This window comes from Schistocerca piceifrons, chromosome 1 (assembly GCF_021461385.2).
Source record: "Schistocerca piceifrons isolate TAMUIC-IGC-003096 chromosome 1, iqSchPice1.1, whole genome shotgun sequence".
Lineage (NCBI taxonomy): Eukaryota > Metazoa > Arthropoda > Insecta > Orthoptera > Acrididae > Schistocerca > Schistocerca piceifrons.
This window is the reverse complement of record NC_060138.1, coordinates 188,324,881-188,339,233: the sequence shown is the minus strand read 5'-3', so window position 1 is coordinate 188,339,233 and position 14,353 is coordinate 188,324,881. Positions and strand designations below refer to the sequence as shown.

The window sequence follows — 14,353 nt, the reverse complement described above, 5'->3', positions numbered from 1 at the left end:
CTGTGGCTCTTGGCTGTATGAGCCATAGGTGCAAGCTGAGGTAACATGACATTTGAAGTGTGAAGCATACATCTGAATTTAACTGTGGAGGAACCATTGAACAGAAAATTTATTTTAGTGTAATTGCCAATAAATGCTCATGCACTGGTTCGAAATCTCTTATAAAGAGGAAAAACAGCTGATGACTGAACAACCTAGTCCTGTAAATCGGCAATTAACACCACATTTTTCTTGTGTTTTTCATTTTTTACAGTCGTTTTTCATGGTAATGTAAAAATGAGAGCAAAGACTGACACACACACGCACACACACACACACACACACACACACACACACACAGTTATACCTTTTGATGTGCCTTTTAGGGTCCATTCTGTACATGCAGCACATTTAAAATAAAGGTATTCACCAAATATAATTATATTATTTACAGGTCTAGTAGTCATCCATGTTTGCGAGTCTATTTCTATATCCCAATTTGCATCTACAGGGTGATTATTATTAATGTTTAAAAGCCCCTGAAGCGATGTAGATGATGCTGAGACAAATAATTTAATATGAGACACGTGCGGCTGCAAGCATCAGGAAATACCCCAAAAGTGGATGACAGTTCCAAGCCCAGTCGCTGCATGTGTGGTGAGATACATCATCTAGTGACATCACATGTTCAGTATTTATCATCCACTTTTGAGGTATTTCCCAACATTTGTTGTCCCATGTTTGTTATATTAAATTACTTTTCTCAACGTCATCTACATCCTTCGGGTGTTTTTAAACACTTATAAGAGTCACCATGTACATTGTTCTGAGTGGAGGCTACTTTCTATTTTGTTTATAATTTGGTTCACATTTTTATTGCCATTCAGACATACTCTGTTGCTGTAGTATGCAGTTTTCCTGGTACCTTTACTACATGCAATTTTTTTTCCTTATAAATATGTTCTTAAGTTCTGCTACTCATGAAGTTTTAATTTTAGTGGTATTACTTTACATAAATAATCTCATAGTTTGAGAAACAAAATAACCAGCATTGTACTTTGTGCCTCATAGGTTAATTTCTATAATATCTAAACAAATCAAAGTTTATATATTCCTGTTCTGTTTCAGCTTTTCATGCTGGCTTCGGGAAGGAATCAAGAGAGATCACACTACGCAATGCTAAGCGAGCTGTTACTAACCTAGCCCAGCAGCTAAGGTATGAAATGTATCTCTGTGTCTCATTGTATATTACACTGGTTCTGAACCAGTATTTTCATTTACTAATGGCTTATGGTGGGTATTGGGAACTCCTTCAGCAACAAAAAAAGAGAATTAGGTGAAAACACACACAAAACATGATGCTAAGCCACTTATTGCCACAGGTAATATAATTATGTGGAGAGAGAGAAAAAAAATTAAGAGGCAGTTAAAAGAAAAGATAATTATTGAGAATGTGATGCTTAAATATGTATGATCACAATGAATGAGGGTAATTGGTTGGGTGAATAACTGGGAGAATTTTTGTGGCAGGAGAGCAGCATATACTTATTAGTCACCCTATCAGGAATTATTGGAGCAATGCAGACATATATAATATAAGAATATGGCTAATGTCTTACTTAAGATTTTTTTTTTTTTTTTTTTTTTTCTTTTTTTTTTTTTTTTTTTTTTTTTTTTTTTTTTTTTTGCTTCATCAGGAGAAAGAAAAGGATGGATGGTGAAGTTGCCAAAAGAAAGGAAGAGATTCTACAAGCCTTTGATCAGGAGCAACAGAAGGTCCTATTCAACTTGAGAGAAATATTGGACTAACAGCCATGGTACAGATTGTAATAAATTGGAAGAAAGAGTTGCTACCTGCTACTTACCTTCAGGAGATTGAATGTGCAATATACAGGGTGTTACAAAAAGGTACGGCCAAACTTTCAGGAAACATTCCTCACACACAAATAAAGAAAAGATGTTATGTGGACATGTGTCCGGAAATGCTTAATTTCCATCTTAGAGTTCATTTTAGTTTCGTCAGTATGTACTGTACTTCCTCGATTCACCACCAGTTGGCCCAGTTGAAGGAAGGTAATGTTGACTTCGGTGCTAGTGTTGAAATGCGACTCATTGCTCTACAGTACTAGCATCAAGCACATCAGTACGTAGTATCAACAGGTTAGTGTTCGTCACGAATGTGGTTTTGCAGTCAGTGCAATGTTTACAAGTGCGGAATTGGCAGATGCCCATTTGATGTATGGATTAGCACGGGGCAATAGCCGTGGTGCGGTACGTTTGTATCGAGACAGATTTCCAGAATGAAGGTGTCCCGACAGGAGGACGTTCGAAGCAATTGATTGGTGTCTTAGGGAGCACGGAAAATTCCAGCCTATGACTCGTGACTGGGGAAGACCTAGAACGACGAGGACACCTGCAATGGACGAGGCAATTCTTCGTGCAGTTGACGATAACCCTAATGTCAGCGTTAGAGAAGTTGCTGCTGTACAAGGTAACGTTGACCATGTCACTGTATGGAGAGTATGGGAGAACCAGTTGTTTCCGTACCATGTACAGTGTGTGCAGGCACTATCAGCAGCTGATTGGCCTCCACGGGTACACTTCTGCGAATGGTTCATCCAACAATGTGTCAATCCTCATTTCAAATGTTCTCTTTATGGATTAGGCTTCATTCCAACGTGATCAAATTGTAAATTTTCACAATCAACATGTGTGGGCTGACGAGAATCCGCACGCAATTGTACAATCAAGTCATCAACACAGATTTTCTGTGAACGTTTGGGCAGGCATTGTTGGTGATGTCTTGATTGGGCCCCATGTTCTTCCACCTACGCTCAATGGGGCACATTATCATGATTTCATACAGGATACTCCACCTGTGCTGCTGGAACATGTCCCTTTACAAGTACGACACAACATGTGGTTCATGCACGATGGAGCTCCTGCACATTTCAGTCGAAGTGTTCGTACGCTTCTCAACAACAGATTCGGTGACCGTTGGGTTGGTAGGGGCGGACAAATTCCATGGCCTCCACACTCTCCTGACCTCAACCCTCTTGACTTTCATGTATGGGGGCATTTGAAAGCTCTTGTGTACGCAACCCTGGTACCAAATGTAGAGAACATTTCCTGTAACAAAGTGTTTGAAGTCACTCTGGTACGTTCTGTTGCTGTGGACATTATCATGATTTCATACAGGATACTCCACCTGTGCTGCTAGAACATGTCCCTTTACAAGTACGACACAACATGTGGTTCATGCACGATGGAGCTCCTGCACATTTCAGTCGAAGTGTTCGTACGCTTCTCAACAACAGATTCGGTGACTGTTGGGTTGGTAGGGGCGGACAAATTCCATGGCCTCCACACTCTCCTGACCTCAACCCTCTTGACTTTCATGTATGGGGGCATTTGAAAGCTCTTGTGTACGCAACCCTGGTACCAAATGTAGAGAACATTTCCTGTAACAAAGTGTTTGAAGTCACTCTGGTACGTTCTGTTGCTGTGTGTTTCCAATCCATGATTAATGTGATTTGAAGAGAAGTAATAAAATGCACTCTAACATGGAAAGTAAGTGTTTCCAGACACATCTCCACATAACATATTTTCTTTCTTTGTGTGTGAGGAATGTTTCGTGAAAGTTTGGCCGTACCTTTTTGTAACACCCTGTATATGTAAAGGTAAAAGGTGACGTACTACCCCCACTTCTGAAGCAAGTGGTTCCTTCTTCAGGGAGTCAGTAAACCTCTGTATTGATTCTAATTTCTTGAATTTTCTCATCATAGTATGTGGGAGGAAGTCATATGTTGCCGGATGCTTCCCAGAAAGTGCTGTTTTGAAATTTCAATAGTCAACCTCTCTGTGATGTACAGCACCTCTCTTGTAACATCTGCCAATTGAGTTTGTTGAACATCTCGGTAACACTCTCACACTGACTAAACAATCCCATGAAGAAATATACTACTCTTCATTGGATCTTCTCTATCTCTTCTGTCAGCCCTACCTGGCAAAGATACCACTCAAACCTTGGGATGAGAGAGAGAGATCCACTTGTACTGAGGCCAAGGTATAAATTGTAGCATTTTATTAATATTGAGCTGTTTTGATAGGTAGCTCAAAGATATACTTGAAAGAAATAACGAATTAAAAAAAGGAACTCAAAATAGACACATTGCAATGGTACTGGAATGGAAAGAAGATTTGAATCTCAGGTTTTCGTGGCATGATTGATTAATAGTGACGCTGACAGGAGGGCGGCAGGTGCTGGTGTCCACTGTAGGTGGCACCTGCGTCAATCTAGGAGGCCCCTGCCGAATTGTTGTTTCCATTTTCACAGAATAGTTCAATGACTGACCCAGGCGTAATCTTCAGGTGCTGCTAGTTTTGCTGTTACTGTAGATATGCAAATAATCTGCACATGTTTTTCCCCAAATTTAAGGATGATAACTATGGTGCATGGTTTAACAGTAATAAGGTTGGTACTGCTCCACCTTCAACAATAGATTCCATTATACTGTAGCGTTGTTCGACCTCAGTCTGTTATGCTTCAGTAGCATGTTAGAAATGAAGTATTAACCACATGTTAACTTGTTAATTATGAGTACAAGTTCTCGTTATCATTCGTACACAACTAAAGAAAAACTTAAAATTATTGAAAAAGCATAGAAAATTGGTGCAGTGGAAAGAAAGTACTGTGTGAGTGAAGTTTGTATTCACAACTGGAGAAAAAACAAAAGACAGCTTCAAGAAGTGAACGGCAGTTTTTGGAATTTTGCAGCCAAAAAGCAAAGCATCCAGACCTTGAAAAAAAAAAAGGCTCTGTGATTATGTAGATGAGAAACTATGGTATGGATGTGTGGTGACTAGTGAAATATGCCAACTTAATTACTTTGGTTGCTTATATTTTGAGGTATAAAGGATAAAAACATTTCTAAAAATAATAATAATTATTGTAGCAAACAATTAATAAATTTGTTATTATTATTATTATTATTATTATTATTATTATTATTATTACTATTATTATTATTATTAGCGACCTCTGCATGTCTTTCCTTTCAATTTACATAAAACCAAATGTAGCTACATAATAATCATAAATGAAGAAACATGTGCATCTCTGATTCATATGTTAAACTTCATATCTGCATTGCTATTATCAACCATTTGGTCAAAATATATAAATATCTGGTTTGTATCCCTGGCACTAGTACAGCGTTTCTGGTATCTTGTTGATTCTGACTGTCTCAAAGAATCCAAATTTCATAACTTTCTACATTTTCGCAAATATAAACATTGTTCTGTTTTGATTTTACACTTACTAACATTCTTACCATTTCACATTGTTTCACTATGAGGACCATCATCATCGTGCATTGAGGGGACTATTTTTTGCATATTTATGTACACAATTAAAAATATGTGGAAGTTCCATCCTTCTCTTCTGATTTCTGTAATGGTAAATCTCCAACATTGTCTTGAGTGCCTTCCCAACTACTTTGTTTAAATTTTATTGTAGCGCTTTACCCTGTACAGTATTGTATGCTCTTCTGTTCCGTAATTCAACTTTTTGTGTTCAGTGATGTTTCTGAAATCTCATCCCATAAATCTCTCCCCTGCAATTTAAATAGGACTAGTCTTACCCTGTATTCTCACACACTCGGAACATAAGCTGCTGTGGGGACAAGTATAGCCCTATGGTCAAAGCTGGTTGTGTCTAGAGGTAGATGTAACTCATTCTGAGTAGTTGCAATATTGTACACGAGCCAAAGAGGTTGCAAGTAGATGCTTCCACTGCATTTATGAAAATCGTGCTTTCCGTTCATATATGGCTCCAAGAACCTCCTTGATGCTGCACGTCTTACAAGGAAATGGCACAATAAGACATGTCAAAATCTACCCTGAAATTTTTTACATGCGAAGATGACAACTAAAGAAATGCACTGCTGTTAAGAGGCACTGCAAGTATTTTGTAAAAAAGATTGAAGTTACAGATTTTTGCCACACTAAGAGCAGCATATAACAACAGTTTGTACAGCCCTGCCCATCCAGTGTGCAATTCAGCGAATCACTCATGCCATGCTATGTAGCAGAATTATCCGGAGCTCACAGACACCAATTTTAAGCAACTAAAGCCTGTAAATAGTCTTCACAGGTTTGCTGCCAGATCACGTTGTGTGACTTCGACAATTTCCCACCACTTTGGCCTTTTTGTTGTATTTTGGTGCCATCTTGTCAAGAATCAGAAGAATCCTCGGAAGATAAGGAATTAAATGTGTTTTTCAACGATCTGCAAAACTGAGAAACCTGTTGGGTTCAGTTAAGGGTGACCTTGGCCTGAGGAAATGTGGTGTGTACAATGTGAGGCAGCGTATAAACGAGGTGCTACAATAAAGTAATGAGACTGATTTTCTTTGCAAGATGTGGCAACCCTGCAGGCTTGTGTCAGCACAATATCTTTTTGGTCTGTAAGGTGCTTCTATTCCAAGCGGACATCGATGCAACTGCTCAGTCGTGTGCTGTGCTGTATTAAGTTAACATGTGTTTGTGTCTCTCATCACGGAAATGGAACCACATAATATTGCGCAATGGTATGTCATTTCTTTTTGCTTTAAATTGGGTGAAAACGTGACGACAACTTACGGTAAGCTTTAGAAGGCTTTTGAAGAGGAGGTTATGTCAAGAGCTCAAGTTTTTCGTTGGCATAAAATGTTTAGTGAAGGCAGAATGAATGTTGAAGATGAAGACCGCAGTAGACGACCATCAACTTCATGGATGGATGTCAGCTTGGCCAGGGTGCGTGAACTCATACGATCTGATCGAAGATTATCCGTGAAAATGATTGCAGAAGAACTGAACATCAATCAAGAAATGGTTTGTCTAATAATAACTGAAGATCTTGGAATGAGAAAGATTTGTGCAAATATGGTCCTCAAAAATCTCACACCACAACAGCGAGAAACACAGAAAAATGTGGCAGCCGATCTGTTAGAGTAAATCGAAATCAATCCAGAATTGTTGAGCCGTGTTATCACTGGTGATCAAAGTTGGTTTTTTTCAATATGATCCAGAGATAAAAAACCAAAGGTCACAATGGTGCTCAAAGGAATCACCCAGACCAAAGAAAGGTTGCATGTCAAAGTCAAAAGTGAAATGCGTGATTGTGTGCTTCTTTGATTCCAAGGGAATTGTTCATAAAGAGTGGGCGCCTCCTGGACAAACAGTTAACCAATATTACTACAAATAAATTTTAGAAAGACTTCATGAAAGAGTTCTTCGTGTCCGTGCCAACATTTCTGATAACTGGATTCTGCATCACGATACTGCGCGGTCCCATACTGCTTTGTCAGTACAGCAATTTTTAACCTCAAAACAAATTTCAGTACTACCACAGCCACCTTATTCGCCAGATATCGCTCCATGCGACTTTTTTCTATTTCCAAGAGGCAAAACGGTGGTCAAGGGACACCATTTTCAAACATCACAAGATGTCCCAAAAGCTGTGATGAGGGTCTTGGAGGATATTACTGAAGATGGAGGTGTTACCATCAGTAGCACAAGTGCTGGAAAAAGTGTGTGAAATCAGAAGGGAACTACTTTGAAGGAGATAACACTAAACTTGACTAAAACGGTAAGCAACATTTTTTTTCACATCAGTTTCTTACTTTATTGTCACACCTCGTAGGCCAGAAATGCTGCACAGTACAAGAATGCTGTGATGAACATCAGCTTCATACAGAAACAGAAAAGTCGGTAATTGCAGACCACTGTCTGAATACAGGACATCGGATGATTTATGAAAAGATGGAAGTTTTATCCCCAGCATCATCTTTCTGGGATTTCATCATTAAGGAAGCAATACATATCCATACAGCTGATAATTTCATCAACAAGGATGCGGATTTCAACTGAGCACAGCCTGGAACCCTGCAATGGGTGCTATAAAATCACGACATGAAAATCAAGATTCTTCGATAACAGACCTGTCATACCATTGGTCTAGCACGGCCATTGGTGAGTAATGTCTGGCTGCACTGTTGGCAAACACAGCGTTCAATTCACACGCAGGAGAGCTGCTCTGCGATTTTTGGCAGAGGGAGTTTGAATATGGCACCATCTATCTGCAGATCATTGCACATGTGTGATTTCTGCGCCTGTGCATTCTTCACATGCTTTATCTAGAAATGGAGCATTGACATGCAGATACCGTTAGTCATACCTAGCCACCAGGAAGGTTGAACCACCTGAAGATGTCAGACAGTTACTCCGAGGAAATATTGTGGCATTTGCACAAAGTGATGTGGCAGCAAATCCATGAAGACTATTTGCAACACATCTGCCAGGAAAGTTGGAAGAGTCACACCTAAAGCCTGGTTTACAAGGAGCAAATGGAAGCGAACATTTGTGAATGAGAATTTGCCAAAAATTCACTACCATTCACTTGTATATGGGTCGAATAGTTTATATTGGAGGGAACAGAAGAGAACATGAGTAGTGAACATTGCCTATGAACACTGTGTTATTAGTTTTTAGTACTACAACTCTATCTTGTTAGAGCCACAATGTGAAACTTTGCTATTCAGTGAGGAATATTTTGCATGGCAAGGTGCAGGGAAGGAAGAATTTAAGTGTGTCAATTTGTGTGGAAGTGTGACATGCGTGGAGATCATGCACTTAACACAGAATTGTACCTCCATCTCTCCTTATCACTGATCTAAAATTTTCCTTGTATGTCGGATGTCATTTTTCCGTGGCTTCCCATTACCATTGAGGGGAAATTTATAAACAGATCACTAATTACTGATGTCGAGCATCATCTCAAGAGGGGACACAGCTAGCATTTCCACTATGTGTATAAGGTCTGATGGTCATATTCTTTCCCTCTCTCTCTCTTCTTCTTCTTCTTCTTCTTCTTCTTCTTCTTCTTCTTCTTCCCCTCTTTTTTTTAAAAAAAAAAAAAAAAAAAACTACAAAAATTGTCTCGTGGCACAGTGCATGCTTCACGATCCAGAGAGCACAGGATCAAATCCCATTCAGGCCACAACTTTATCACTATGATTTTTAACTGAGCATTTGCTTGTCACAGATTTTGGAGTGGCCACAAAAGACATGTGGTTCAGATGCCACGTTAAAATGCAGGTCTCCATTTTCGGATTAGGTAACTCGGGAAGGTTAGGGACGCATAAGTAGCTGCAGTGGTGTCCAGCAGAAAGACCTGCAAGAGGCCTACCGGGAACATCAGACAGAATTCTTGTATGCTCATGCTTGTTAGCTTGTTTGCTCTGGTGAAAACCTGGCTTAAACTATAAAAACATTTTTATGAATAACTTCATATCGACGGTTCAATTCTTACACATGTAATTCTGATAAAAGTGGCTAGCAGAGAACATAAAATCATGGCAGTGTTTGATGTCACAGACGACTTCCATCAGTGGCTTGTAATTTGTTGAAATGAAATGTGTCTTGCAGTACTACAGTTTATAACAGTTCCTGTAGACCATTCCTTATAATAATGTTTGAATGTTGTACGTTTGACTACCAGTTCTTTGTTTGTTCCCTATAGTCGTTACAAAAATGTGAAGTGCCTATTGAATGACAAAAACAAACATTTTTCTTGTATCAAGCACATTGGACAAAGACAAAATTGATGCAGTCAAGCACTTCGCAGTAGGCACTAGTTTTATTTAGGCAGAAGTGGGATGGAGTCAGAAATGGTCCCGGCCATTGTTATGCATATTGCACTGCATATCAGACATACTTGATCAAATTTGTAAATCGTGGTGAAGAAAACTGGTAATGCACAAATGACTGGAGCTTAAGAATACTGTTCCGCTGATAAATCTGAAATGAGAGAGAGGTATCAAAAATTATGTTGTCTGATAATTTCCGGAAAAATGCTTTCCACTGTCGAAAAAATTCTTTATCGAGAGGTAGAATCGCACTGGTAGCTCCAGGCAGAATCTACATTACATCTACAGATTTTTCATCATGATCATCCAGAAAAACTGAGGCATCAATGTGTCCGGACCATGAATCCAAAAAAAAGCAATGAATGAGTTTCTGCAGCTGGTAGGAATAAGTTTCGAACGAAATGTTGAAAATTATTCTTTCCCATTTTTCCAGATTTTGATACATCAATTACAAGATTTTTGCAACCAAACAGTCCGTATTTTTATTTTTGGTCCTAATTTGCCTTGCAGTTCTTGAAGACAGATATACAGCTGCAGAAACAGTAAACCACTCATACTTATCACTGGCATTATCATGTATGAATGTGTCATTGCATTCATTCATTGGGCAACCGACTCTGTCTTTTTTTCACCCCAAAATGATAAAGTGTGGTGTGCATGCAGTTCTTCCACAAAACCTGACTGATCAGCATTATAAGTAGCAATTGCGGGGATAACAGCAAGTTTCGTCTTTACGTCAGCTATGACTTTCCCTATATGGCAGCTGCTCTACACATATATGTGATGTAAACTTGGTAATTTTGCGACTTCCTATTTTGTATGATTTCTTGAACCTGCATAGCCATGTCGATGAAGTCTGTAAATTAGCAGTGTTCATGTCAGATGCAATCCAGAGAGCCCAGTCTCATAGATCTCTGTTGATAATGGTGCATAGCCTCTGATGAGCATTCTAAATTTTTCGAACAATTTTTCATTCAGATGCATTTTTTCCCTCCTTCATTTAACCAATATTTCATTGCCATTTCTTTGTCGCTGAAAGCTGTTGCAATACTTCTTTTTGGGCTTGGAAGGTATTCTTCTTCAGAACTGTTACTGGCACAAGTGATGTTGTCCGAACCACAATTCATGGAATCATCACAGATATTTCCTATTTCTTCTAATATATCCAAAATTCCAAACAAAATGTTGATATCCTTCTAATGAATGTCAAGGAAAAGGAAATCAACTAACAAATGACACATTGTACATCCTCAGTAGAAGTAGGTGATTTTGGATGGAAACGATGTTCTTCATATTTCATCATTCCTAAATTAAGAATATTAACTGGATTTCACATTACTGTGAAACTGGAATAACAAAAAGGTACTATTAACAGGCATGCCTTACGAAAGCACAATAAATATTAATTCAGCTTTATCTGTGTTGTCAGTCCTTATCAATACTGCAAAAAAACAACTGATAATTTCTAATAGATGTTACTTGAGTGGCTAATTTGAGAGAATAGTAACTGTGCACTGTAGTGTCAGAGAAACTATCAATGAACAGCAACCTGAAATGTCCTTTACAAATTACGATCAAGTTGTGTCATGTTTCCTGTTTGTACAAATGTACTGCCGAGCTCGGCTCTCTCTCTCTCTGTGTGTGTGTGTGTGTGTGTGTGTGTGTGTGTGTGTGTGTGTGTGTGTGTGTGTGTGTGTGTGCAGTTACTACAGTGGCAGTAGGGGTGTACATTTCTACCACTGCCAGTACTTGCAGTGCCTCCTAACAGCTAAAATTTTGAAGTGCATTTCTTTTGGTGTCTTCTTCCTGTGTAAAAAATTTCAGGATGGGTTTCGTCATGTCTTATTGGACCATTCCCATGTTAGTGGCATCATTTTTTAATTTCTATAGTCAAGTTCCTTGTGCACAACAGTTTCACTTTCAGGACCATATGTAACACCATTAATGAAGCAGGGTAACATCCCAACTGTTTGCTTCCAACCTAGACCCAGCCTTCTTTGTTATCAACCAGTATCAGTCATCAGTATAGGCAATGCAATCTCTTGCTTGGAATAGTTCACTTACAGAGGGGAGGTCTCGGACACTGCCAACCAATTTGGGTCTTATTCAGCAGATTACTTGTGTATAACCTAAAATGAAAGACTCTTAAGATATTTTGGCTCAGCACCTTCCCACTTTTGAGAAAATAGCCCCTAAATTTCATGACTCGGAATAGACTCTCAAAGTTGATGGGATCAATAAGAAATTGAAAAGTGAGCATTTTTCATCATCATATGTAGTGTCTGAAAAACACATTTTCCTGGAATTTGAGGAAAGAAACTGTTACGACTGGCATTTGTGTGTTCATAAGGCAAATGGTGCTGAACAAAAACACCGCTGTCATAGAGACCATAGCTGTTGGCCAGGAAGTGGAGAATGTGGGTTCGATTCCCAGAGACAGTTTGCAGTTTTTTATTTGTATTTTTTTACATATCACATTTGTTAGGAATAGAAGGGTTAACGGGGTAAGTAAATCAATAAGCCATAATAACAAGATAGGCAAATAAATTCCTCAAATGACTTTGATTACTAAAGAATTAAAATTTTAAGCCTCTTTGTATGAAAACAATTCCGAGTAATAGTGCTGTGAATTCATGATGATGGACCACATACCGCCAACCACACAATGCCTGTTTACAGCCAGACACTGGACAGAATTTTATTCCGTAGCTTCAAAATTACATTGCGCTTCCGGAAGCTTAGTGGCAATTGCCCAATTGTATGGATGCTTTGGTGATTCATAACATAACTCATGATCAGCTGTCAGCACTAGTTTATCAGGCAATGTTCTCATATGCGTGGATTACATTAAAACTAACTCCCAAAATAGAAATACAGGTTGAGTCAAAAAGACTTTACAACTTTGGAAAGAGATAAAAATTTATTGAGATAACTTACAGAATCAGTAGATGTGTCATTTTGTAGCAAACAGCCTCAAGTTTGATTCACATGGTGCATCAGTAGCCCATTCTGCCACCAGAAGCACCAGAGTTGTGCACAGTTAAAATGGCTTCTTTCACTGATGCAGAGTTTGATCAGTATGTGTTTTGGTTTCATGACAACTTTTTAATTCCACAGATCGATGAAGATGACTGAGATGGGATGGTTTACTACCAGCAAGACAGTGCACCACCTCATTTCCTCATCAAAGTTCAAGGTTTTCTTGATCATTGCTTGCCAGTTCGCCGGACTGACTGCGAAGGGCCAGTCACATGGCCACTTCTCTTCCCAGACTTGACACCACAGGATTTCTTTCTCTGGAGTTTTATTAAAGACAAAGTGCAAAATAGCCATACTTCTTTTTGGGCTTGGAAGGTATTCTTCTTCAGAACTGTTACTGGCACAAGTGATATTGTATATTCCTCCACTACTAAACAATTTAGCTGACCTGAAAAATCGAATCTACACTACCTTTGCACAAGTTACGCTTGTTTAGCTGCGAGTATGTGAAAAAATTGATTACCAGTGGGGTGTTTGCCACATCATAAATGGTAGTCACATCAAACCAAATGACACTTGACACCTTTATGAGAAACTTGAAGTTATCTGCTACAAAATGTTACAGCTACCAATTTTATAAGTTATCTCAATAAATTTCTAAATCATTCCAAATTTGTAAAGTCTTTTTTAGCTCGCCCTGTATTGTAAATATATTTTTCCCGCGTGGAATGTTTCCCTCTATAGAGGGAAACATTCCACGTAGCTAATATATATCTAAAAACAAAGATGATGTGACTTACCAAGTGAAAGTGCTGGCAGGTCGACAGACACACAAACAGACACATACATACACACAAAATTCAAGCTTTCGCAACAAACTGTTGCCTCATCAGGAAAGAGGGAAGGAGAGGGAAAGACGAAAGGAAGTGGGTTTTAAGGGAGAGGGTAAGGAGTCATTCCAATCCCGGGAGCGGAAAGACTTACCTTAGGGGGAAAAAAGTCCGCTCCCGGGATTGGCAGGTCAGTTGGTAAATCACGTGGGTGCTTTCACACGTGGCTCTGCCTTTGATCATGTACACCATCCAGATTACAGGACTGGAGTAGGTGGTGGTGGGAAGGTGCATGGGACAGGTTTTACACCGGGTAGGAGCCAGAGGGTAGGGAAGGTGGTTTGGGGATTTCATAGGGATGAACTAAGAGGTTACGAAGGTTAGGTGGACGGCGGAAAGACACTCTTAGGGAAGGTGGTTTGGGGATTTCATAGGGATGAACTAAGAGGTTACGAAGATTAGGTGGACGGCGGAAAGACACTCTTGGTGGAGTGGGGAGGATTTCATGAAGGATGGATCTCATTTCAGGGCAGGATTTGAGGAAGTCATATCCCTGCTGGAGAGCCACATTCAGAGTCTGATCCAGTCCCGGAAAGTATCCTGTCACAAGTGGGGCACTTTTGGGGTTCTTCTGTTTCCTCAAATCCTGCCCTGAAATGAGATCCATCCTTCATGAAATCCTCCCCACTCCACCAAGAGTGTCTTTTTGCCGTCCACCTAACCATCATAACCTGTTAGTTGCCTTCAGATCACGGATAGCCTGGGCTTCAGCAGTGATGATGTTGGGAGTAGGATTAAGGTTTTTTAAGAAGGATTGAGAGGCAAGGCTGGAAGTTAGAAATTCCTGGAAGGTTTGGAGACGGTGATTTTGAGGAA

The 14,353-nt window shown here is 39.4% G+C and overlaps 1 protein-coding gene across 2 annotated transcripts in view; it reads left to right on the top strand.

Annotated features, from left to right (window-relative positions):
- Positions 1-14,353, top strand: part of LOC124789919 (transcription factor IIIB 90 kDa subunit) — a 378,195-nt gene that overhangs the window by 15,505 nt on the left and 348,337 nt on the right. For both annotated transcript variants that reach the window (XM_047257442.1, XM_047257452.1), the window contains exon 2: positions 1,108-1,195. In XM_047257442.1, the coding sequence (XP_047113398.1) occupies positions 1,108-1,195 (88 nt within the window). The remainder of the gene's footprint in view (positions 1-1,107; positions 1,196-14,353) is intronic.